The sequence below is a fragment of the Phlebotomus argentipes genome, unplaced genomic scaffold (assembly GCF_947086385.1).
Source record: "Phlebotomus argentipes unplaced genomic scaffold, Phlebotomus argentipes genome assembly scaffold_4, whole genome shotgun sequence".
Classification (NCBI taxonomy): domain Eukaryota; kingdom Metazoa; phylum Arthropoda; class Insecta; order Diptera; family Psychodidae; genus Phlebotomus; species Phlebotomus argentipes.
The window spans coordinates 13758906-13784943 of record NW_026776174.1 but is presented as its reverse complement, the minus strand read 5'-3'; the positions used below and the strand labels follow the sequence as shown (position 1 = coordinate 13784943).

At 46.3% G+C, this 26038-nt stretch overlaps 4 protein-coding genes across 5 annotated transcripts; 3 read left to right on the top strand and 1 right to left on the bottom strand.

The window, feature by feature from the left end:
• Nucleotides 1-56: 56 nt before the first annotated feature.
• On the top strand, nt 57-19013 carry LOC132258528 (microtubule-associated protein futsch-like; the record flags this gene model as incomplete). Its single annotated transcript, XM_059755859.1, has 14 exons — nt 57-316; nt 348-432; nt 539-1031; nt 1063-1403; nt 1484-1690; nt 1798-2558; nt 2616-2630; nt 2953-3561; nt 3631-7642; nt 10508-10570; nt 12128-12616; nt 13144-17988; nt 18594-18643; nt 18717-19013. Coding segments are annotated over 12 exons (12167 nt in total), but the record flags the coding sequence as incomplete, so codon positions are not given.
• An 817-nt stretch (nt 19014-19830) lies between these two features.
• Nucleotides 19831-21676, top strand: LOC132258398 (putative gustatory receptor 2a). The gene has a single exon (XM_059755723.1). The coding sequence runs from the start codon at nt 20215-20217 to the stop codon at nt 21211-21213; it is 999 nt and encodes a 332-aa protein (XP_059611706.1). The 5' UTR covers nt 19831-20214; the 3' UTR covers nt 21214-21676.
• A 2-nt stretch (nt 21677-21678) lies between these two features.
• On the top strand, nt 21679-23154 carry LOC132258527 (gustatory receptor for bitter taste 66a-like). The gene has a single exon (XM_059755858.1). It carries the CDS (start codon nt 21679-21681, stop codon nt 23152-23154), a length of 1476 nt encoding a protein of 491 aa, XP_059611841.1.
• Nucleotides 23155-23186: 32 nt separating this feature from the next.
• On the bottom strand, nt 23187-26009 carry LOC132258758 (uncharacterized). Of its 2 annotated transcripts, XM_059756221.1 has the most exons (4): nt 25918-26009; nt 25393-25850; nt 24876-25331; nt 23187-23603 (listed from the first exon to the last, which is right to left on the bottom strand). In XM_059756221.1, the coding sequence occupies exons 2-4, from the start codon at nt 25819-25821 to the stop codon at nt 23295-23297; spliced, it is 1194 nt and encodes a 397-aa protein (XP_059612204.1). In that variant the 5' UTR covers nt 25822-25850; nt 25918-26009; the 3' UTR covers nt 23187-23294. The 2 variants fall into 2 exon arrangements, with proteins under 2 accessions (XP_059612204.1, XP_059612203.1); XM_059756220.1 differs by lacking the exon at nt 25918-26009 and having other exon boundaries at nt 25393-25911.
• Between the last annotated feature and the right edge of the window lie 29 nt (nt 26010-26038).

Below are 26038 nucleotides of genomic sequence, written 5' to 3'. Positions count from 1 at the left end.
AGCTCCGAAAGAGCCTGAGCCCATTTCGGAACCGACAAAAGAAATCTCCCGGCCAGAATCCGTCGCCAGTGTCAAGGAGAGCCCGAAAGAATCCAAATTGTCTCCTGAATTAGAGAAGATTGTCACTGAGAAGACAGAGATCGTTAAACAAGTTGAAATTGTTGAGCAGAAGATCCAAGAAGTCGCCAAGGATGAGATTCTTAAGGTCGAGCCAACTTCCAAGGAGCCCTCTCGGCCACAACAATCCGCCGAGCTGAAAGAAGAGGTCAAGGAAGTTGGCAAGGAGTCTCCGAAGGAAATCTCCAGGCCAGAGTCCGTTGCCAGTTCGAAGGACGAAGCTCCGAAAGAGCCTGAGCCCATTTCGGAACCGACAAGAAATCTCCCGGCCAGAATCCGTCGCCAGTGTCAAGGAGAGCCCGAAAGAATCCAATTGTCTCCTGAAGCTGGAGAAGATTGTCACTGAGAAGACAGAGTCGTTAAACAAGTTGAAATTGTTGAGCAGAAGATCCAAGAAGTCGCCAAGGATGAGATTCTTAAGGTCGAGCCAACTTCCAAGGAGCCCTCTCGGCCACAATCATCCGCCGAGCTGAAAGAAGAGGTCAAGGAAGTTGGCAAGGAGTCTCCGAAGGAAATCTCCAGGCCAGAGTCCGTTCACAAACCGCCAGTTCGAAGGACGAAGCTCCGAAAGAGCCTGAGCCCATTTCGGAACCGACAAAAGAAATCTCCCGGCCAGAGTCCGTCGCCAGTTCGAAGGACGAAGCTCCGAAAGAGCCTGAGCCCATTTCGGAACCGACAAAAGAAATCTCCCGGCCAGAATCCGTCGCCAGTGTCAAGGAGAGCCCGAAAGAAACCAAGTTGTCTCCTGAACTGGAGAAGATTGTCACTGAGAAGACAGAGATCGTTAAACAAGTTGAAATTGTTGAGCAGAAGATCCAAGAAGTCGCCAAGGATGAGATTCTTAAGGTCGAGCCAACTTCCAAGGAGCCCTCTCGGCCACAATCATCCGCCGAGCTGAAAGAAGAGGTCAAGAAGTTGGCAAGGAGTCTCCGAAGAAATCTCCAGGCCAGAGTCCGTTGCCAGTTCGAAGGACGAAGCTCCGAAAGAGCCTGAGCCCATTTCGGAACCGACGAAAGAAATCTCCCGGCCAGAATCCGTCGCCAGTGTCAAGGAGAGCCCGAAAGAATCCAAATTGTCTCCTGAAGCAGAGAAGATTATCACTGAGAAGACAGAGATCGTTAAACAAGTTGAAATTGTTGCGCAGAAGATCCAAGAAGTCGCCAAGGATGAGATTCTTAAGGTCGAGCCAACTTCCAAGGAGCCCTCTCGGCCACAATCTTCCGCCGAGCTGAAAGAAGAGGTCAAGAAGTTGGCAAGGAGTCTCCGAAGGAAATCTCCAGGCCAGAGTCCGTTGCCAGTTCGAAGGACGAAGCTCCGAAAGAGCCTGAGCCCATTTCGGAACCGACAAAAGAAATCTCCCGGCCAGAATCCGTCGCCAGTGTCAAGGAGACCCCGAAAGAAACCAAGTTGTCTCCTGAACCAGAGAAGATTGTCACTGAGAAGACAGAGATTGTTAAACAAGTTGAAATTGTTGAGCAGAGATCCAAGAAGTCGCCAAGGATGAGATTCTTAAGGTCGAGCCAACTTCCAAGGAGCCTCTCGGCCACAATCATCCGCCGAGCTGAAAGAAGAGGTCAAGGAAGTTGGCAAGGATCTCCGAAGGAAATCTCCAGGCCAGAGTCCGTTCCATTCGAAGGACGAAGCTCCGAAGAGCCTGAGCCCATTTCGGAACCGCGAAAGAAATCTCCCGGCCAGAATCCGTCGCCAGTGTCAAGGAGAGCCCGAAAGAATCCAAATTGTCTCCTGAGCTGGAGAAGATTGTCACTGAGAAGACAGAGATCGTTAAACAAGTTGAAATTGTTGAGCAGAAGATCCAAGAAGTCGCCAAGGATGAGATTCTTAAGGTCGAGCCAACTTCCAAGGAGCCCTCTCGGCCACAATCATCCGCCGAGCTGAAAGAAGAGGTCAAGGAAGTTGGCAAGGAGTCTCCGAAGGAAATCTCCAGGCCAGAGTCCGTTGCCAGTTCGAAGGACGAAGCTCCGAAAGAGCCTGAGCCCATTTCGGAACCGACAAAAGAAATCTCCCGGCCAGAATCCGTCGCCAGTGTCAAGGAGAGCCCGAAAGAAACCAAGTTGTCTCCTGAATTAGAGAAGATTGTCACTGAGAAGACAGAGATCGTTAAACAAGTTGAAATTGTTGAGCAGAAGATCCAAGAAGTCGCCAAGGATGAGATTCTTAAGGTCGAGCCAACTTCCAAGGAGCCCTCTCGGCCACAATCATCCGCCGAGCTGAAAGAAGAGGTCAAGGAAGTTGGCAAGGAGTCTCCGAAGGAAATCTCCAGGCCAGAGTCCGTTGCCAGTTCGAAGGACGAAGCTCCGAAAGAGCCTGAGCCCATTTCGGAACCGACAAAAGAAATCTCCCGGCCAGAATCCGTCGCCAGTGTCAAGGAGAGCCCGAAAGAATCCAAATTGTCTCCTGAGCTGGAGAAGATTGTCACTGAGAAGACAGAGATCGTAAACAATTGAAATTGTTGAGCAGAAGATCCAAGAATCGCCAAGGATGAGATTCTTAAGGTCGAGCCAACTTCCAAGGAGCCTCTCGGCCACATCATCCGCCGAGCTGAAAGAAGGTCAAGGAAGTTGGCAAGGAGTCTCCGAAGGAAATCTCCAGGCCAGAGTCCGTTGCCATTCGAGGACGAAGCTCGAAAGAGCTGACCCATTTCGGAACCGACAAAAGAAATCTCCAGGCCAATCCGTCGCCAGTGTCAAGGAGAGCCCGAAAGAAATCCAAATTGTCTCCTGATTAGAGAAGATTGTCACTGAGAAGACAGAGATCGTTAAACAGTTGAAATTGTTGCGCAGAAGATCCAAGAAGTCGCCAGGAGAGATTCTTAAGGTCGAGCCAACTTCCAAGGAGCCCTCTCGGCCACAATCATCCGCCGAGCTGAAAGAAGAGGTCAAGGAAGTTGGCAAGGAGTCTCCGAAGGAAATCTCCAGGCCAGAGTCCGTTGCCAGTTCGAAGGACGAAGCTCCGAAAGAGCCTGAGCCCATTTCGGAACCGACAAAAGAAATCTCCCGGCCAGAATCCGTCGCCAGTGTCAAGGAGACCCCGAAAGAATCCAAATTGTCTCCTGAACTGGAGAAGATTGTCACTGAGAAGACAGAGATCGTTAAACAAGTTGAAATTGTTGAGCAGAAGATCCAAGAAGTCGCCAAGGATGAGATTCTTAAGGTCGAGCCAACTTCCAAGGAGCCCTCTCGGCCACAATCATCCGCCGAGCTGAAAGAAGAGGTCAAGGAAGTTGGCAAGGAGTCTCCGAAGGAAATCTCCAGGCCAGAGTCCGTTGCCAGTTCGAAGGACGAAGCTCCGAAAGAGCCTGAGCCCATTTCGGAACCGACAAAAGAAATCTCCCGGCCAGAATCCGTCGCCAGTGTCAAGGAGAGCCCGAAAGAAACCAAGTTGTCTCCTGAATTAGAGAAGATTGTCACTGAGAAGACAGAGATCGTTAAACAAGTTGAAATTGTTGCGCAGAAGATCCAAGAAGTCGCCAAGGATGAGATTCTTAAGGTCGAGCCAACTTCCAAGGAGCCCTCTCGGCCACAATCATCCGCCGAGCTGAAAGAAGAGGTCAAGGAAGTTGGCAAGGAGTCTCCGAAGGAAATCTCCAGGCCAGAGTCCGTTGCCAGTTCGAAGGACGAAGCTCCGAAAGAGCCTGAGCCCATTTCGGAACCGACAAAAGAAATCTCCCGGCCAGAGTCCGTCGCCAGTTCGAAGGACGAAGCTCCGAAAGAGCCTGAGCCCATTTCGGAACCGACAAAAGAAATCTCCCGGCCAGAATCCGTCGCCAGTGTCAAGGAGACCCCGAAAGAATCCAAATTGTCTCCTGAGCTGGAGAAGATTGTCACTGAGAAGACAGAGATCGTTAAACAAGTTGAAATTGTTGCGCAGAAGATCCAAGAAGTCGCCAAGGATGAGATTCTTAAGGTCGAGCCAACTTCCAAGGAGCCCTCTCGGCCACAATCATCCGCCGAGCTGAAAGAAGAGGTCAAGGAAGTTGGCAAGGAGTCTCCGAAGGAAATCTCCAGGCCAGAGTCCGTTGCCAGTTCGAAGGACGAAGCTCCGAAAGAGCCTGAGCCCATTTCGGAACCGACAAAAGAAATCTCCCGGCCAGAATCCGTCGCCAGTGTCAAGGAGAGCCCGAAAGAAACCAAGCTGTCTCCTGAATTAGAGAAGATTGTCACTGAGAAGACAGAGATCGTTAAACAAGTTGAAATTGTTGCGCAGAAGATCCAAGAAGTCGCCAAGGATGAGATTCTTAAGGTCGAGCCAACTTCCAAGGAGCCCTCTCGGCCACAATCATCCGCCGAGCTGAAAGAAGAGGTCAAGGAAGTTGGCAAGGAGTCTCCGAAGGAAATCTCCAGGCCAGAGTCCGTTGCCAGTTCGAAGGACGAAGCTCCGAAAGAGCCTGAGCCCATTTCGGAACCGACAAAAGAAATCTCCAGGCCAGAGTCCGTCGCCAGTTCGAAGGACGAAGCTCCGAAAGAGCCTGAGCCCATTTCGGAACCGACAAAAGAAATCTCCCGGCCAGAATCCGTCGCCAGTGTCAAGGAGAGCCCGAAAGAATCCAAATTGTCTCCTGAGCTGGAGAAGATTGTCACTGAGAAGACAGAGATCGTTAAACAATCATGCGAGGTTAAAAAGGTGGATGAGATTCTTAAATCTCCTGACGTTGTCGAGCAATTTCCCGGGCCAGACTCTGTTCCCAGCGCTAGAGATGTATCTCCTGATCTCGAAGGATCTCTACAATTTGCTACCATTCATTCTGCTACTGAGGTTGCCAGTAGTGAATATAAAGAAGAGTCCTTGTCGCTGCATTTGGAAATTGTGAAAAAAACTGTTGACATCACTGAATATAAAGAGGCTAAAACGCCAAGTCCGTCGAAATCTCCCTTAAAGGATCCTGTAGAGTTCCATGAAGTCATTCAAATTCCTTTGGAGTCGACATTTGTTAAACCTTTATCGAGCTTGCAGTCTTCTACTGAGTGTTCTAAAACTATTGATATATTGGAATTACCTGATGTTTACTCGTCTGAATCCGTGACTGAGGTCATTGAACAGTCATCTTATTTGCCACAAGACGATTTGATCGCGCAAGAAAAGCAAGATGTTGAAAGCATTGGAGGCGAAACTAGAACAGGACATAGTGAAGAGCCTGATTCCCTTGTTCCTCGCCCTGAAATTGATTTTATTCCCCTGGATAAAATTCATTTGTCAGCTGTGGATGTGTCGTCGCTGGCCTCAAGTGTCCTCCCATCGTCTGCATCGTCAGATGCTGCGGAAGGATCAGACGTGGTATTAGAAAGAAGTCCAGAGAGGAAGTCAAGGCGTTCACGAACGGAAGATACTTTACTTGGTGAGGAATTTTTGAGAGCCGGAAGAGATCTCCTCGAAGATGACTCACCCCAGTTGACTGACGTTACTTCTTCATCCATGACGAACGTTACTGACCGAATTGAGTCCTCCCTTGAGACAGACTGGACAGCAGACGATGACTCTGCAGGACAGACCCCAGCAAAATCGCTGGGTCAAAGCTTCGAACTTGAGAGAACTTTGCAAGTGACCACACGATATGAGTCCGAAAGATCCATCTCTGCATCGGACAATGCAGCTTCAGATATATCGAATGATTCCATGAGGAAATTCGTGAGCAATCTTCCGCATGATAGCGATTCAAGCTGCGATGTTCCTAAGATAAGAACATCGTCCAGCGAAGAAAAAATGTCTTCGTCTGGACATGAGGAAATTCATCATCATATTATCGAGAAAACCCAGAAAGTAGATTCCTCTTCTCCTCTAAGTGATCTCACGGAGTGCACTGAAAGTGTTTCCGCTGTTGAGTCTATAATTGAGGGAACTGGAGTTGAGAAGAAAGAATTGCTGAAGAAAATAAAGAGTGTAGACAAGATTGAAAAGTCTGAATTACCAGAGAAAATTGCTGCTAAACAGGAGAGATTTGAAAAGAAATTAGAGGAAAGAGAAACAATTATTGAGAAGTCAATGAAACCTGCCATGAAAAAGAAAGACATTAAAGTTCAACTTGTAACTAAACCTTTGATGGATTCCAATAAGATCAAGGAGAAGACAAGCAAAGTCCAGAAAATTGATATTGGAAAATCCAGCACGAAGAAAATCCACGTAAGTCGTAAGACAGAAGATGTGTCTGTGACTTCTTCCAGCACAAGAACAACCACTGTCACATCGAGCAGAGTTTATGGCTATATGCAATCGACTCTGTCTCGCGATCAGAAGATTGGAAAGGGAATAGCAATTCCTGAGAAAAGAGTTTCGACTCCAACGCGCTCTGTGTCGCGAAGCGAAACTCCACGAACTCCGGTCAAGAAGGCAGAGGCTAAAAGTCGAGTGGACACTTTTAGAGCTAAAACACCTGATGTGAAAGTTGAGAAGAAAACCTTTGAGAAGACCACTTCTCAGGTAGAACGCAAGAAGAAGAAGGTTGATGAGCCTGAGAAAAAAACGACGTCTAAAGTGGGAAAATCCTCTCCTCCAGCTTCATTTAAGGACGATAAAAAGAAAATCCAAACCAAGTCTGTTGCCGTATCAAAAGTGGCAACAATTAAGAGTAACAAGGATACAAAGAATCTCAGTCTGATTCCTGTGAGAAAGACAAAAACTGAGGTAAGGAAGGAAGGTGCAGGAGATGTTAGTCACGTGAAGGTGAAAAAGAGTACAATGACCACCACGAAGATCACTCTCCACTCTTCAAGTGATGAGGAAAAGATGAAGAAGGGCGAGAAGGTCAAAAGGAGCTCTCCGCAGGAGCCAAAGAGAACTCTGAAGAGAGCGGAACTCAAGGAGAAACTTTTGAGTCAGGAAGCTCGCAGGGAAGCTCGCAAGATTGGCCAGGAAATTGACTCATACCGCAGTCAATCTGCTCTTCCCTTCACACACCGGGAATACGTGAGTCGTGACAAATCTCCTGCATCTCTGCCGTCGAGTCCCAATCATTTGCGTCGATCCATTCAAAATGGAAGCCAAGTGATCACGAGTGAGGTGTTCACGCGCACTGTTGATTCCTCGCGGTCCATTGAAGTGATCTATCGCCAGCCGTCCACGTCGAATGTCGATCTCGTGCGGAGGCTCAATGACTACAAGTGCAACGATGTGGATGTGAGTTTCATAGAGACGACAGACTCGAGTCTGTCGGACTCTATCGCTCTACCATCCTCATCGTCTGACCATGAGAACGATGGGTTTGGCAAGTGGAAGCGCTCATGCAGTCCAGCTTCGCCAAAACCCACGAAGAGAGCCCTGCAGATGCTCGAACACAAAATTGGACGCAAGAGCGAGACCCTTATCACAAGTACTATTGAAGATGAGGAGGAATCAGCTGTGGCGACAGAGGGAGGCCACGCGGAGACGGAGAAGGGTGCAGAGAGTGTCGTGGCTGTCGCTCACGTGGCTGGTGTGACCCAGGAGAGCCGACTCTCGCCAATCCTCGCCTTCAAGGCTGTCTCACCGCCCCGCATGAAACACAAGTTCGACTACGAGAGCCTCAGCACCCAAGGTAATTGAAGAAATTTTTTTCTTACCTCTTTTACGCCTTCAATTTCTCTTTACAATCTCTCTTCTTACCGATTTATTAGACTTTATGCATGAAGCGGATGTAGATAAAGAGCATTAAGATTGATAACTTTGTCTACATCCGCTTCTTGCATTGCTGTAAATGTTTATTAGATTCTTAAGTGATATATCTATGTTTTAAGAACGAACCACACAATTGCCAAAGATTGATCATTTTTATTTTGTTTTCCAATTGAGCAAGAATTTTATGCTGCAATACTTTTTAATTTTTCTTTACAACTACAATTTCTATGTTTGATGAACACATGAAATGAGAAAAATTGTTATTTTGTTTAGCTGATCTGAATAGGCAAATTGTATAATATTGAATGAGTGCCGCTAAGTCGCTTCTGAATCAAACAGGATGTCTGTAATTCCAACAATATCCATTACGGAGGAGCACTTTTCCGACGATGTCGCAGAAGAAGCCACTGAGAGTACTGGGCTGAACATCAATGAAGTGCACACAGATGTTGAGAATTTGGATAGTGATGGCGAAGTAAAGCCCAACAGAAGAAAATCTCTGTCGCTTGGGTTGAAAAAGGCCAAGTGTGATGCTTTGACGGATGTGGAGGACATGAACACTTCAGGATCAGAGGGTGAGGATGACAAGGCACCTGTTGAAGACATCAAGATTTCTCTGGAGGAGTTTCTTGATCAAGCATACATTGAGGAGTCAACAAAGTATTCTGGTCACAAGCAAAACATGTCTGATGCTCCACCCAAAAATCCACCTTTGAATGCTCTCAGAGTTGATGAAAATGATCAGGGATCTGTGACGGATTGTGAGAACTTGAATGCATCCGATGATGAAGAGGAAGATGAACAATTTTTTGAGGAGGATGATCAAGAAATAATTCTTGAAGAAGCTAATGTAGTGGATAATCACGATGTGGTGAAGAATGACTCTGGGCAATTCCCACAGTCACCAATACACTTGACGACAACAGGTGAGAGCACTTCATCGTCTGAAGAGTCTGAAGATGACACAAGACATTTGGGCCTCAAGAGAGGATGCAGATCTAAGAAAAACAAAAATGCAGTTTCCGATACAGAAAACATCATGTTTTCAGATGAAGAAATAAGCAATCAAAGGGATATGATGAAGAAATTACCCTTAATCCTCGATGGCTGGGAAGAAGTAACCATTGAGCTGAGTGATGGTGAAGATGAATCAGTCAAAACGCCTTTGTATCCAGAAATAGACATCACTTTCGCAGACGCTGCAAAGAAGATTAAGAGGGCAGTGCCAATGATGAAACCAAGTCTTTTGAAAGTCGATGAAGTTGATGATGGTTTTACAGATGTTGAGAACCTAAATTCATCAGACGACGATGATGACGATGGCCAAAAGAAGCATGAACTCATTCCCGCTGCTGTCATTAAGTCCAAAGTGGGATTTCTCACGGACACAGAGGATATTGATGAGGTGGAGAGCGAGGCTGATGAGACTCCGGAAATCAAATTGCCCTCACCGAGTATAGAATTGGTGGAGGTGAGAGAAGATCGAGCTCGACGACAGACTATCAGACCAACATATGGATTAACGCTTGGGCTCAATTCTGGGTACATTGATAAGGGATTGACTGACGTTGAAGATCTCTCTGATGCTGAAGATATCGATGATGATTCCTCCAAATATGTCATTGAGAAGGCTCCCGATTTGGAGTCAGGAAGTATTCATGTGACTGAGAAGCAATCTACGGCCTCAAACTTGAATGTCACTGACCAAACTCCTGATCCAATAACAGATACAGAGGATTTATTTCCTGCGCAAGCATGTCGTCGCAGAAAGCACAAGCATCGCTGTAGTGGCCGTGGAAAGCAGAAACAATTGGAAGTGAAGACTCCGAATTTAGGAGGAACAGACGTTGAGGAGTTGGATTTGAGCGACCAAGAGCATTCTCAGGATAGAAAGGAAGTTAGAAAGCAAAAGAAAGGAAGAACTTCCATTGCTGTTCCTGTTATTGTGAGCACTGATGGTGCGAAGACAGACGTAGAGTATGTTTCTGCTGATGACTATCCTCCGGACTACGAAGGATTGATGCCAAGTGTGGACACCAATTCTTTGATCGGAGGAGACACTTATGTCTCAACGGTCACTGACAGCGTTGGAGCGTCTTGCGGTGAGAAGAAATCAGCCCATCGCGTTCCGGTCATTCGGAAGGCTTCTCTGCCCGTGGACAGAGTGTGCTTTCCATATACAGACACTGAGGATATGGCCATGCCTTCGGATCCGGACGAGGACACCTATTCTCGTGCTCAGACGGCCACACCCTTCGAGGTGCACCAGATTCTGGACGACGCCTCGTGCACGATCACCGACTGCAGCCGCAGCGCCTTCGACGTGCAGACGGAGAAGCTCAACATCAAGGGACATCGCGAGTGCCAGGAAGTCTACACGGACGTTGAGTACGTGGAAGAGGAGGCAAAGGAGTGAGAACAGGAAATGAGGTTTGACATGCAAAGATTGTGCTTGCTTTCTTCAGTAATTTGACTCTTTTTTCAACCATAATGCTTTTGTGTGCGTGCGTGTGATTTTTGTGAGTGTTTCTTATCTTCTAATTACCAGAAGATTTATGCTCAGTAAATCGTTTTGTTATTTATGTAAAATTGATATGTTATATATATATTTCTTGAAATACCGAAAGCTGGCTAAATTCCCATGATGATACAATAAGACATTTTCTTACAAATCCATTCAATTTACTGACACAGTCTCTCCACCAAATCCAAAAAAAATGGACAATCTCAGTATTTCCCACTATTTGTACTTGTATCGCTAAAATGCTTCCCGTCATTCTTGCAGATAAAAAAGGCGACTCAAAAGAACATCGTGATTCGGAATTGTCGGACAGTGATAGTCTCAAAGGTTTGTATTAGACGCCGTTAAGGGTAGTCTTCACTCTTGGAAGATTTTTCTTTACACGTTTTCTCGTATTCTTTTCAACTATTTCTATGAACTCTTTCTTCACAGTATTTTTTGGAAAATTTAATTTTTCTTCTACTCTTTTATTGCTCATTTCACTCACACATCATCAACATCATTTTATCTCATCCATTGTATTTTTTATTTCACACATTTCTTCTTAGTTTCGTATCCTCACTATGTTTTTTTTTTCGTCATTGAAACTAAAAGCCAGGCAATGCTGTGTGTGACGATATTTCCGGAATATTAGAAATTTCCGGGAAGAGGAAAAGATGAAAAACATTATTTGCAAAATATCCGTTCATTTCACGTCATTTAGTTAGTGGGAATTGGCAAGAAATTACACTGCTTTCTTTTCTTTGAGTGCGATTTGGGTGAGGAAAAAAGAATCCATGTTTTTACTATCAGGAGATTATTAGACTTTTCTTTCAACTTTCAAGCAATTCACAGTAAAGGTGCACATTAGAGATTGATTTCGTATCTTAATTTGATGTTTGTTCTCTCCTTGGTTAAGTACACTTAAAATAGCTCTTTGCGTACCAAATAAATTGGAACGTGTTTGAGAAAGATATACGAAAATCTAGATGAAATTCATTTCCTGGTTTTTACAAAGTGTGCAAATTTTACATATTAGTTTATATTTATTAGATGAAAATGCTTCTTGCAAACCATCAATTTTAAATTGCGCTGCAAAACCTATTTTCGAAAAACAAAAATCAAGAAAATTCACACAATGAAAGATAATTTCTTACTAAATCATCTCATTAAGTGTGTTTGCACCTCACATCATCATTTATTGTTGAACATTATTTCCTTATCCTTTACATAATTCACTATTGTTACATTTCTTCAACAGAGGATTTTTTAAAAAGACAAATTTGTGTATATTAAAGATGTTTGTTTAGGGCTATAAATATTTAGATCAGTATCAATATTTATTGTCTTTCTTAGAAGTGTTGAGAAAATCAAAAGTCAGAAGAAATGCCTTCCGCCACTTTTAAGCTTTTAAGATGAACGATGTTTTTATAGAGAGTTTGTGATTTTCAATAGATTTCTTGTGGAGTGACTTTTTCTCCAAATCTTAATGTTTTTAATGAAGTACATCCCGTGGAATGATTGAAAATTTTTGCGCTCTAATTGTTTGATTGGAAATTCATACTTGGCATTGTAATTTAACATTATTTATACGAAAATTTAAGCTTTTACGCTTCATTACTAACTGTGCTTTCATATTGATTGAGCATCCAGATATTTTATTTATCAATAAATTTCCTCGCAAAATTGTCAGTGAATCGCCAAAATGTTCAATCATTCCAGTGTAATTCTTTCTATCTCCCCTTCTAACTGTGTCTATGTCTTATCTTCATTTTTTGGAACTATTCTCTCTATCACCCAAACAAAAACTTCCTGTTCTTTGATGAAGAAATGATGTGAAACGAGAAGATCTGTTTAGATTACCACAAAACCACTCTTGTTGCTTGAACATTTTCTTCATTGCAGGGGATGATTTTGATAAATTAGTTCGTTGTGAGGCAATTCACTTAGTCGATAGTGTGTTAGAGCAAAGCTTGTCCATAGTCCATTCGCAACAGCAGCCACAGTGTCTAACTGATGGTGGGCAGTCGGAGAGTGAGCATTTTGCCATCACCAGTGACATATCGAATGGTGTCGATTTCGTGAAATCGCCAACCATAGAGTCAATATCTGGCAAGTCGTTCGATGACGACAACGAGGGCATTGATCAGGTGGTTGTGGACGCCAAGGCGGCTCGCATTGACCGCCGCTTCGAGAGACTCTCATCGCAGCTCGACGACCAGGAGTTGAACGACGACGCGGAGTTTGAGCGCGCTATGGCGGCGATCGATCGGGACGAGGTGTCGCAGCTGCAGAGCGACTTCTCCAAGATGAGCTGGGATGAGAGTGTCTCAGCCACCACCGCCGAACATGCCCTCAGCACGCCAGATACTGACTTGCAAGATCTCAATCAAGGTGACGTTGCTAGAATTTCCTATTTACCAATCTTTTCGTTGTGTGATGGAGTTTGCCGTTTACCAAAGACTTTTGCCACTAACAACCCAGTGTGGAGAACTGTATGGGAAAATCCGCGGTTTTGAGCTCTTTTTGCTTCCATTCTCCTGTCTCTGCTGCCTCTAAATCTCTCCCACTTCTCTATCTGTATAGCTTTTGTGCCTTCTGTGTCTCTGCTGAAGAAATTCTGAGAGATTCTCAAGGTGTCTTACTAACGTGTACTCTTCGCGAAAGATGGCTAACTAAGGATATTTTCACACACAGCATGTCTCTGTTGGTGATTTTAATTTTCTTTATGTTCTTCTTGACCACTCTTGTGTGTGTCTCAACCATTTGATTTTGATGTTGAACAGCAAACAATCTTTTGGCTCTCTCCGCCCCGAAACCTTCCCTTCTCACACTTTTCCCCGAAATCACGTTGTTTCTTAACACCATCCTATCTCTTAGCTACTCTAACCCTAACACGCATTTCATCGCTTTCATTTTAGAGCCAAGAAGAGACCCTGACACACTTCCAAAACCAACGCCTAGGTTAAGTAAATCAATAACAGATGAGTCAGGTGAGGTGAGTTCATCTGTAGCCACGGAAGACAAAGAGAAGACGTTCAGTGAGAAAAAGATTTTCTGGGAGTCTCTGGAGAGTCCCAAGGATGGTGAGAAGTTGCTCGAAGAAGTGGCCAAAGGGGCCCGTGCTGCGCCCATTCCGAAGCCACGCGTTCAGCTCAGCACAAGCCTGTCCAAGGGCGAGGAGTCCTCGGAGGCGCCCAGCCTCAGGGAGGACACCAAGTCTGAGAGATCAGAGATCTCATCGGAGCGCCACGTGGAGTACGGAGAGTCCGATAGTGCTCGATCCATCACAGAGTCGAGGAGCGCTGGCAAGGAAGAGGACTCAATCACAATGGAGGAGCGCTTAGATGACGAGAGCTTTCCGCTGAGCGATCGTCTGGACAGTTCGGAGAAGAGAGATGAGGCTGAGGACAAGACCGAGTATGTGGAAGACGATCACAATCTGATGAAGACTGATGATGAGTCGGAAACCGGAGAAGCCAAACAGGCAAAGTTCTACATTGGTGAATCTAGCAAGAATATAATCACCAAGACTCAGACTGAAAAGAGATCTGAGTTTGCATATGATAATGACGGGTACAGAACGACCCAAGAAAGTGTTACTCTGGAAGAAGAGATGTCTCTTCCATCGTCTTCTGCTGAGCTAGAGAAACACCAGCGAATGACTGTGGAGAAGAGCGAAACTGAGATATCGGAGAAAATCCGATACGCTTCAGTGAAGGTGAGTCAAATGGATCAAGATGAGGAGGAGGCAAAACTGCACAAAGCACCGGAAATGGAGAAAGTCCCAGTAATTCACTCACCAATAAAGCCATATCAGAGTGTAGTGGACTTTGAGACTCCGGTGCCAGTTCAGGAAGACGTTGTGACCACAGCCAAAGCCACGGCAATTGATGTTTTGGGCGACGAAGCGAAGAAGCAAGCAAGCATTGAAAGCGTGAGTGAGTCACAGTCACTTAAAGAATCCTCCAGAATTGTGGAAGCTCAAACAAAGTCCACTGATGAGATCGCCATGGAGCGAACTTTGGCGGAAGTTAGTGAATCTCTCGATGCAGTTCAGGAGGAACTCATAGAAACGGTGAAGGATGGCAAGCTTATCAAGCAGAGTCCATCGGAGTTTGAATTCAAAGTCTTGCCGCACATCAAATACACCGAGGAGACAATTCATGAATCATATCAGGAGGACTCATCACATGGCGATGTGTCTCTGGGCGAGAGAATTGTGGAGAAGGCAGTTTCGCAGAAGCCCGACGCTCAGGATGCTTCCTCTTCGCAACAGTCTTCGGCAGAGGATTCCTCACAGAAGCTGGATGTTGTGCAGCGCAAGCAGAAGGGAAGCAGTGTTCCGGGCTCAAATAGGTGGTCAGTTACTGACCAGGACAACTACTCCAGCTCTGATAGTCACTACCAGAGCTTCGAGAAGACAGAAAGTCGCCCAGCATCGTCAGATGTGGAGAATCTGCTCACGTCAGAGTACCAAACTGCCATGGACAACTCATTCAGGCCAGGGTCCACAGAGTATCACAGTGCAGTGAGCACTCTTGAGTACAGTGCCGGAGCGACGATCAGCTCTCGCGAGAGCATGAAGAGTTTTGACTCTGAAAGCTCTGGCCATTTGGCGAGTGTTGAAGTCTCGGAAGCGTCAGAGACGCTAATTCCCTCGACAATGGATTTGGAGATGGAAACGTCCGAGGCAGAGACTGAGGAGGGTGAAATGAAGTATGGGAGTTTAGAGGAGAAGGGAGGAACAATTCTACTTGAGTTTGATGATAGCGCAGAGCCCGTGGCCAGTGGAAGTATGAAGCGATCTCAAGAGATGACATTCCAACCGGAATTGAAGCCAATCTATCCACTAGAGTCGCCTGAAATCACTGAGAAAGACGATCTCAGGACTGCTGTGACAGAATCCTCGCGCATCATGACGAGTAGCGAGGAGATAAAGATATCTGGCAGTGGAAGTTATGATGAAACGAGGTTTGCCTCAAGTCTAGAGGATGGCAGCATTCTGTCAGTAAGTCTCTCGAGTGCTTCTTGCATAGAGACAGTCATGGAAAATGCTCCGGAGGGATTTGATATTCCCTCTCTCAGTGGATCACTCACAGGAAGTTACGAGCTTCATCACAAACTCACTGATGATATCATAGCGACGAGCTTTGAAGAGTCTGACCTCACTTTCAAGCCAGACGATGTTGTGCTGACATCGTCCGCTGTAATGGACGATGCAAGAAGCACGACGACAGAATCTCAAGACAGTCCGGACTCTGGGAGGAAGCCAGGGAAGGGCCACAAGAGAAATGACAGCACCAGCTTTGCTTCCTTCAAGGGATTTGACTCTGGCAGCAAACCGCCCTCCGACGAGCTCGATGATCTGGATGAGGAGATGATCATCCACGAGCAAGAGCCTCATGTCACACTCCTGAGGGAGACTTTCATATCTGAGGATCAGAGAGGCAGCGGGTCAGACTCTGACTATGACCGGTATGAGACTGAGTATTCAAGAGCTTATAAAACTCCCGCTGATCTGCAGTCGAAGAAGGGAAAGCGCGCGGCTGAGATGAGAACGGAGACTTTCGAGAAAGACATGGACATCAAGAGATCGCGATCGCCATCGCAGTCGATCATTGAAACCATCGAGGAAGACGTTAATGCTGAGGCAGAGTGTCAGCAAGAGACCCAGCAAACGTTGAAGCAAGTGTCACAGAATCTCCAGGACTACTCAAATGTGCCCAACATCACGATCACAGATGATCCCAATAAGTATGTCAGTGACGACGAGGACATTCAAGTGCCATCCGCTCCGCCGGCATCGCTCAAAGAAGAACCACCGAAACCTCAAGTGAAATCACCGACTGAGGAGCAGAAGATTCAATATGCTCAGCAAAGGGAGTACAAAATGACTGAAGATCAGTACGAGGAGCTCCTCGAAAGGCAATCCAAGTCGAAGATCACCGATCCCGTTCCGACTTACAGCTTTGAGGAGGCGCAGAAGGACGAGGCCCGCGGCGATTCGCCGGGCAGTGACTCTTTCGAGATGCTGGAGCAGCCAGACATCTCGGATGAGTTTGTGATCATTGAAGAGGTGGCCAAGGAGGCCAACGAAATGGACGTGGAGGGGAAGAGCGTGAAGATCAAGCCCACAAAGTATGTGAAGAAGCACGATGAGGACTTAGAGAAGTATATTGTCCACTCGGCGCCGGCTGATCCTAACGCAGGCTCAATTATCTACAGCGATGTGCACAATCGTGAGCAGATTGGCTTCGATTTCGAGGAGAGTCCGCCTCAGGAGGGCGGCAAGGCTGAGAAGGATCCCAATATTGAGGCCAGTAAGAAATGGGTTGAGATGCAACTGGCTGACAATGCACAAAACCTGAGGTATCCTTATGAGTTGGAGCGCGGTGTGCTGGAGGATATCAAGGAGGAGGACAATGAGATGGAAGTGGGCAGCAGCAGGATTAGTAGCTTCAAGGACTCGTTCTCCAGCACTCCTGAGTACGATGTACTGGCGGGAAGGAAGTGCTTTAATAAGGAGAATGACGACATCTCGATGAGTAGTTTGCAGGAGTTTGAGAACTTGGAGCAAGCGATATCGCTGGAGAACAGACGACAGCATCAAGGATCACAGGATTCTCTGTCGAACGGGAGTTTTCCGAAGAGATACTTGGCGAGAAGCGCTGAAGGAGATGGCATCTCCTTGTCCAGTCTAAAAGAGTTCGAAGGTTTGGAGAATGCTTGTCTTGAGGCACATTTGCTGGAAATTAAGGCGAAGGAAGAAGCTGCTCTGTTGCTCTCCAGGTCAGATGAATCCAACAAGTCGGACAGTTCTGGAAAGGGAGGCAAAACTGAGGGCACAGAGATTACAAGCACTGTCACGACAGTGACAACAGTGACCAAGACATCCAATGGAGCGACAAAGGTGATGACTTCATCTGGATTTCAGGTTCTAAAGCACAAACTTGATGAGATCGAGGATGAGAGTCTGCCGTCAAATATCATGGAAACTTCAACGGATAGTCTCGAGGCTAGCAAGCCCAAAGCAGGAGCGAGTGGATCAAGGCGGGAGAGTGTGGACAGCTTAGAGATCAACAAGAGTGGAATGGATGCCATGACGAGCAGTATGGATTCGATAGAGTTGATGAGAGAAGGCGTAACTGCGAAATCTTCAAAATCAGAAGCAGATTCTATCGAACAAGTTGTTCCGTCGGCGGTGAAGAGCGACAGCACGGATTCCATCGAGCAGCAGCAAGCGGGGTCGAATAGATTTTCCCAGCAGTACGATGAGGATTCCATTGAGGAGGAGACGAACGTCACCCAGACAACGGTGATGAGCTCTTCGGGGCAGCATCAAGTGATCACGACGACCACAACCGTCACAAGGACTGGCGGACCGCAGAGTTTCGGCGCCATTCCCAAGGACATCTCGAGCGACTCCTTGAACCCACTCGAGGGCGATCTCCTGCTGACGAGCAGCGAGAGCCTGGACCAGTACACCAGCTCAACGGCCACGAACGCCACGTACCAGACGGACCGCGACTCGCAGATGTCGGGCAGCATGACGAGCTGCGACTCCAACACCATGATCGACACGCTGGACTCGAACGTGGCGGAATATTACAGCAGTCAGGGCCCCTCGCCGCTGTTCTTCGAGGATCGCACCATCTTGAGTGGCGCCTCGAGGCGCGAAGCCACACAGAAGGGCGACAGCTTGCTCTTCGATCCCTTCGACCCATTCGAGAGTCAGTCGGACAAGGAATGATCGACACAGCAAGGTAGTACACAACAGCAATCAACCATCCTTCAGTGGCAGAAAGTCTTCCTTCTCTTTAGTTACTCTTTCTCATCCTGTTTCAGTTATCAATTATATTTTACTGTCTGTTTGGTATTTATCGTATCCTCTTGAGTTCTTTTACAATGTTTGACAATCGAGGATTTCGGGACTAAATGAAAATCTTGTTTGATAAGTAAATAGCCATGAGTTGGTTGCAGGAAGTCGTACATGAAATTGTGAATCCTTTCAGGAACCGCTAAACTATCAAAAGCAACAAAAGAGCTCAAAACTATGCATGCGGCTGATTTTTCTTTTAGTTCTCGTGTTCAAGAGTCTTTAATACATAATCTCAATTTCTTTTCGTCCATCTTCTGGTTGGATGTTAACCTCTTATTTAGAATGCATGATTTTATCGCTTCATGTGATGTGATTTGTATGTTCCTTTAGTAAACGTAGAGTTTATGATTTTAATTGCGTGTTTTACATGTAAAAATAACGATGTTTGTGAATGTTTGTTGAATTCTGGCGGAAGTTGGAAAATATTCTCCGTTGATTGTGGCTTCTCGACAGAAGATTAAGGATATTTTTACTCTTTTGCACATTTAGGTGAATCCTCTGGAGCCGAAGTGCGAGAGTTGGATAAGGACAAAGTAAAAGTACGAATAAAAGTCACAATATTCGGTAATCACTGATTAATTAACACTGATTTTTTCCTCTAATTTCACGCAGAGATTTGATAAGGATCTTTAAGGAGTTGCTGCCTGTCACTTGCTGTTCTTCAATACAATTAAGAGAAACCAAAAATGCTAATAAAATGATTATTCACCCATTATAATATTTAATAAAAAGAAGAAAAAAATATTAACATTATTATTGATATTAATATTCCAATGAAAAAGTATAAAAAAAAGATATTTGCATCTATGTGGTATTAAATATTACGATGAAGAAGAAAAATATTTAACATTAATTACGATGTGAAGAAAAAAAATTAAATGCTTAGCTCAATAAAGAAGAGAAAAAAAACCTGCAACAAAGTGTTGAAACGGAGGTTGAAAGGAAGAAGAACAAGAAATCTTTATTAATTGCTTTATTTATTTAGGAACACCTTTATTAAGAACAAAGATGAATATTTATATTTAGGATTATTGTATTACCTGTATTGACAAGGACACAACATAAAGAAATCAAATTGAACCCTTTATTAGGAGAAAATCTATGTGAAAAGTCGATATGTTGAAAGCTTATTGTGTTTTCTCGACCATTTAAAAGGATATACTTTACAAAATGAAGCAAGGGCACTTTTTCGGTGCTGCGCGATGGAACAATGTTATTAAACTTTGAGAGAAGCGAAGCAAATTGGATGAGAAGAGCTGCAAAATCAAGATGAAAATATTTCATAATTATCGTCTTGCTGTGTAATGTCAGAATTCAAGAAAAAAAATACTCCACAGAAGTAGTCATTAAATGAAATAGAGTCATAAATTCACAAGAAAATGAACGTGCATAAATGGCATAAATAAACACTTAAATGGAAACAGAATTAAAAAAAAAAACAACCACGAAGAGGACATTTGAGTAAAGTGAATAGAACAGAAAACGTAGGTGATGAAGAAATGGAGAATTTTATTAGAACAAAATGATAAACAGTCATACGAACTTAAAAAATGAGAAAAGTATATTTAAAAATCAATTTATTATACAACAATATTTGCAATGATTATTAAAGAAGCTTATCAAAATAGTCAATGGCATTTTCAATTAATTACCCTTGATTCTTATCTCTCAAATTGAAAGCTTTCACAAAGAGGAGCATAAATGCACAGCGAAAGCTCGTTAGGGCGCATAAAGTGGAATTAGTCGCGATGGTTCGCTTCATGGAGTTGAAATTCAAAGGACAGGCTGTGAAGGTTGTCGACGTGTCGCCAATTCAGGCCAGTGAACAGCCGAAAGAACACTTTCAAGTCGTTTTAATTCCTGTCTTCTATGCATCGAAGATCTTTGGAATATTTCCCTTTGACTTCTGTGCCTTCTTTCGCCGCAAGGACTTGAAGATTTCCACTATTTCGTCCCTTTTCAGCCTCTGCATGACTTTCGTGGCCGGAGTTCTGTTCCATGTTCACTCTTGGCCATCAACACTCAATGTGAAGGAAACTTATCCATCTCTCACGTTCACAATCTACATGGTAAGGTTGAAAATCTTCCAGAATCATCTTTACATTTCCTAATGAAATCAACATTCCCTCTTAAACCTGATAAGGTTATCATCTATTCGGAACCACTCACGATGATCGTAATTACTGTGACGAATATCTTAAATCAAAAGCGCGTCATTGACGTCGTTAAGCGCCTTCGTGCCGTCGAAGAGCGTCTTTGGGCAGAAGGTGGGAAAATAAGCTACACAAATCTGTCCCGTAAAACACTTTTCCTCGTCTTCGTGCTGATCGGAGGCGAAGCCACGATGATGATTTACTACTTCAGCACCACAATTTACACCGCCGATGCAACTCGCTTCACGGCGCTCTCGACTTGGTTCTGGCTCTTTCTGCCCATCACCATCACGTCCCTGGCCAGAGTGTGGTTCATCGTGCTGATGGACATCACTGAGCTCTTCTTCAGTGCCATCAATCAGATCCTGGACACAACTGCAGACACACTCGAGACGCAGAGCGGCTTCCCGGCGAAGAAGTTCCCAATGGAGCCAATATTTGATGAATTCCTGGGACAGAAGCTGATGCGATTGTGCCACTTGCACGCCGAAGTGGGCAAAATCTCTCTCGACATCAACAGAATTTTCCACCTGGAGAATCTCCTGGCCATGCTCTTCACCATCCTGCTCACAGTCACGCAGATGTACTTCATCTACTTGTCCGCGCTCAGCCAGCAAGTGCCGCCGCTCTTCCGCGCTGCCGACAGCTTCATCATCTCCGTGTACTACACCCTCTTTGGCCTCTGGAAGGTGTTCTACGTGATCTTCGTGGCGTCTGAGGTGAAGCGCCGGGCGCAGCTCACGGGATCATCCCTGCACCAAATCGCCATCGCCGTGGACGAAGTTCCCTGCTACAGACTCACGAACCAGCTCTCGCTGCAGATCTGGCAGCAGCGCCTGGAGTTTCCCGTGGGCGGATTCTTCCTGCTGGACATGACCACAATCGGCTCCTGCAGCGGAGCCATCCTGGTTTACGTAATCATTCTCATTCAGTTCAATTTGGCCGGCGGATCATAAACTCTCAAAGACAGGTCAATATCTCTGGTGTTTCTCACTCGATTTCGCTCATCTCTGGGGCAAACGAAAGATAATTTAATATTCTAAAGCTCTTCAGAACACGATATTGCATCAAAATATGTTCCTTAATTGATTCAACTGTGGTGAATAATACTGCGTTTCCTTCTGTTTCGTGTAATAATTTTATCTTACGTGGCATTTTATCTCTAATCAGAGCGGAAAATATTACCAGAAGTCAATGGAATAAGTTTTCCTGAATTTCCACAATAAATTTCAAAGGTATTCTATAGAAAAGCTGTCCTTTAACATAAATTCCCACGCGAATAGCCATCCCTAAGCGGGAGTTTATGAATAAAAGATGTCAATTAGTAGGATTGAAATCGATTAATTGGCTATCAAGGGACAATACTTCTCGGCGTAGCGTAATTAATTGGTCGGCCTCAGTGACTCTCTCACTTCTCAACCATGGAGAAGATGTCCGCGACACGCAAGAGCCGCACGATCTTTCAATCCCTGGGATTTCTCTTCTACATCTCCAGGGTCATGGGAATCATGCCCTACTCCATTGGCCACTTCTTCAGGGAGAAGAAGCTGCGGCCGTCCATCGTGGCCAACATCTGGTGCTGCATTGTGCTGCTGAACCACACGCTCTTGTACCACTTCGCCACCTGGAGTTCATCCTTGGAGATGGGCGGCTCGCAGAGCAACACGCTGACGATCGTGATCGGTGTATTCATCATCTATATGGAGCCCGCACTGATGGTGACGGACATCATCTCGATGATGGTGAACCAGCGCGATCTGATCCAGTGCATGGAGCGCCTGCAGACGGTGGACGAGAAGCTGCGCAAGGAGAACATCCCGCTGCACTACAAGAGAGTCGTCACACTGGTCAACATAATCCTCGTGGTGGCATTGGCGTGCGAGATCATCCTCATCTCGTTCAACTACTTCCTCTTTGAGCTCACGGAGGACGCCATTGTGGCCTCCTTGTCCTGGTTCCTCACCGCGCTGCCGCTGATGACCAACAGCGTAGCCAGAGTGTGGTACATCGCCCTGGTCTGCTTGGTTCGCCAGCAATTCCTGGCCATCAACGAGTACTTCATGCACACCCAGGAAGTCTTCCTGGAGATCAAGCTCAAGTACACGGACAAGAAGGCCAGCAGCGCCGAGAAGAGTCCAAAGGTGGAAATTGTGGGCTATCTGGATAGAGAGATACTCACCAAGCAGCGCTCCACCCCTGAAAAACCCCCGCAAACAACCTTTCCCAATCCCCCAATCCAAGTCCATCCCACTCAGCCAGCCACAATCCGCGACACTCTGCTGGCCTTCACAGTCAACGAGAAGAACTTTTCCGTGGGCGACAAGATGGACAAGAAGCTGATCCTCATCTGTCGACTGCACGACGAAGTCTGCGAAATCGGGAAGCTGGTGAACAAGATGTTCGGCTTCCAGATGCTAATCACCATGGCTTACGGCTTCATGAGCATCACCGCTCAGTTCTACTTCCTCTACTGTGGCCTGGTGGGCCAGAAGATCCCCATCCTGTTCAGAAATGCCCAGAGCTTGTGGATCTCGTGCATCTTCATCGCCTTGACGGCGTGCAAGTGCATCAGCGTGATCTACGTGAGCTGGAAGACAAAGACGGACGCCCAGAAGAGCGGAGTGCATCTGCACAAGATAGCCAACGTGGTAGATGAGAACCATTTCTACCACGTCGTGAACCATCTGTCGCTCAAGCTCCTGAATCACCACCTGAACTTCACGGCGTGCGGCTTCTTCGACTTGGACATGACCACCGTGTACGCCATCACGGGCGCCATCACGTCCTACCTCATCATCCTCATCCAGTTCAACCTGGCGGCGCAGAAGACGCGCAGCATCGCCAACAACGGCACCAGCACCAACTCCAGCGCGCTCAACACCACAGAAAGACCGTGATTGCCCACCCACGGCCGGCCCCTTAGATGCCAAGGGGCGCGTGGCGGGCCGTGCATTTATTGCCCCCATTTGGAATTGGTTTCTACACAGACTCACCCCCCAATTGATGTGTGTCACCGCGTTCTTTGGCCAGCAGAGTTTCAGTTGTGCGAGATCAGAGAGTCAATGGTGCCCCAGTCGGCGCACAGGTCGTTGTACATGGCGCGCTTCTGGTCCACCACCTCCAGCAGCTCGTCCACCTTCTCCTTGGCGCCGCTGTAGTCCAGCACCGCCACGCAGCTCACGGCCGGCGACTTCTGCAGGATGTTCCCGATCGCGCGCCGCGTCAGTGCAAACACGTACGGCACCTCGGCGTCCCGCACCCGCTTGCGCAGCGCGTACACCGCCTCGTCGAGCCCCCCGTCGCCGGGACTCCGCTCCAGATCCGTCGCCACGATCAGCAGCCTCACCTGCAGAGAAAGCGGACACAGAATTTGCACTTTTCGCACGGAAATCAATGTAATTGGCAGAAATGGATTAAAAAAGGCTTCTTCAGGAGGCAGAATAATTGATTATTTGCTGTGCAATTCAGCAATTTATTACTTCGCGATGGAGTAGAGAATTGCAGAGTGAAGCTTTTTTGTAACCTAATTGAATTCAGCATTGGACTTAATTCCACTTTTCACACATTAACAAACGACTTGGAAATTATATTTCGCTACAGTATTAATTTTAGAGGACAGAAAATGAAAAGAAACTTGTGAAAAAATGACAGAATTTAGCTTTTGCCTTCCAAATTAATAGTTTTATGACCTAATTCAATTTATTTAATGGAGAATTGGGATTTTTGGTCATGTCTGTTGGTTTTAATTCATAATTAAGTCTAATCAGTCAGAAATAACCGTTTATATACGTTGTTTTATAAGCCATTTTCAAGCTCTTTAAAATTCATATCAACTTAAAATGTGTGAAAATTATATGATATGATTTCAAGTATTTCAAGTGGGAAGAGCTTAAAAAATCTTGCATTTACTACTGTGAATATTGCCACATGTTGCCATTTATAATCCAATAAGACAGAAAAAGAAACAAATACGACAAATAATTCTAGTCAGAAAAAAATCTTATTCGAATCTCAGCAACAAATGGAAGTTTTTCATACGCAAAGTCAATTCAGCAGAGCGACAAAAAATGCTCATTGAAAATCTATTCACACACGCGGAAGTGTTTGTTTCCCAAATCTTCCAAGCAATTTTTCAACTTGTAGGCAAATTTTTCTCTGACCCATAAACGCCAAGAATGCGCACAAAATACCGAGCTGAACTGTAATGAAGTGAATCAGAAAACAGCCTCGTAATTATTATTGTTATTGTAATCAGAGTGTGTTTTGGAAAGTGACGCTATCTGTCTGCTTTTAATGCCTCGCGGAACAAAGAGCTGTTTTTGTGCCACTTCTAAATTAATTGATTGATCAGCTGAGACGTTCCTGAATTTCATCACACTCGCCAATATATGCTTGTGTGAGCGCTAATTTCGCGCCAAGATAAGGTGGAAATCGCCTGAATGGGACTCTTAGGCGAAGGTCACGCTCCGCGAATCGCTCGCGGTGGGATTGCGCGTGATAGGCAAAGCAGCGCGCTCGAGAGAGGTCTGTAAACTTCCCCCAGCGTCGCGATAAGCGCGCGCAAGGTCATCGCGCGCTGAACAGCTGATCGCATAAACACACGCCCATATGATCTCACCTTCTTCACGTCCAGCATCCGATTGGCCTCCTTGAAGCCCACGACGTAGCGGCGCTTGGCGCGCGCCTTGATCTCGCTGCGGTGGAACGCCCTGTCCTGGAAGCGGAACAGGTCCTGCAGGATGGACTCCACGCGACTGCAGAGCGCCTCCTCGGTGAAGTGATCACAGTACTCGCGATAGCGTCTGCTGTGCGGATATTGCGTGCTGAGCTTGGCCTCCTCCTTGGCGCGCTCCTGCCGGATCTCCAGGATGCGCCGCTTGGCCATGGTGCGGGGCTTTGGCTTGGGGAACTCCTGCTTCTTGCCGCGGTGGCGAACGATCTCGCCTGGAATGCTGACAGTGGTTTTGGGGCAGGTCAGGAACTTGGGCTTCTCCGCCATGAAGGCCTCCAAGGAGAACGTGGCATCCTTGGTGCCTCGGCTGAACCACGACGGCCGATCGCGGGCCGCCGTGTCCTGCGAAAAACACCACCAATAGAATGCACACTTCCTGGCGCCAATTCGCCACACTTTTTACCTTGATGCAATCCTTGTACCGCTCAAGGTCACTCTGCCTGATCAGCTGCACTTGCTTGTACTTGGACTCCCGGCGCTCCGCCAGGATCTTCTCGTCCCTCTTGAGCTGCTTCGCCTGTCTCCTGCGCTGGCGACGCTCCGTCCGGATTTCCTCCGTGACCTTGCTGGGTCCGCTGCTCCCCTCGCGCTCCTCGTCCGTGTCACTCTCCAGCTTCACGTCCACGCGCACAGGGTCCCTCTCCAGACTCCTGATCACCGTGTCCAGCTCCAAATCCTCCAACTTCATCGCTCTCAAGGACGACTCCATTCCCCCCTCGTCGCACTGCTCCTTCTCGCCCAAAGACGGCCAGGACACCTCGCTGGACTCATCCTCCTGCCTCGCTCCCTCCTTCTTCAGATATCCCGACCAGGTTTGGGGTAGGAAATTCATCTCTTTGTCTTGCACAAACTTTCTCTTTCCTGCGATCGATTTCCAAACACAGAATCAACTGATTTTGACGTTTTCTTTGTGTTTTTTCGTGTTTACAAACACCAAAGCAGTAAAACGCCGCCAGCGCCTCGGGCGGCAGATCCACCAGACACTCGTCGAATGTCATGCGACGACCACAAGAGGCATGCAGCATATGCTACCAGTGCGGTGAAATGAA

What these genes read in the sequence shown, in the direction of transcription:
- LOC132258398 (XM_059755723.1), top strand. Translation starts at nt 20,215, where the DNA reads ATGAAATCAACATTCCCTCTTAAACCTGATAAGGTTATCATCTATTCG.
- LOC132258527 (XM_059755858.1), top strand. Translation starts at nt 21,679, where the DNA reads ATGGAGAAGATGTCCGCGACACGCAAGAGCCGCACGATCTTTCAATCC.
- LOC132258758 (XM_059756221.1), bottom strand. Translation starts at nt 25,821, where the DNA reads ATGAATTTCCTACCCCAAACCTGGTCGGGATATCTGAAGAAGGAGGGA. An exon ending in GGTACAAGGATTGCATCAAG is followed by an intron (nt 25,332 to 25,392) that starts GTAAAAAGTGTG and finishes TGTTTTTCGCAG; the next exon opens with GACACGGCGGCCCGCGATCG. An exon ending in GGATGCTGGACGTGAAGAAG is followed by an intron (nt 23,604 to 24,875) that starts GTGAGATCATAT and finishes CTTTCTCTGCAG; the next exon opens with GTGAGGCTGCTGATCGTGGC.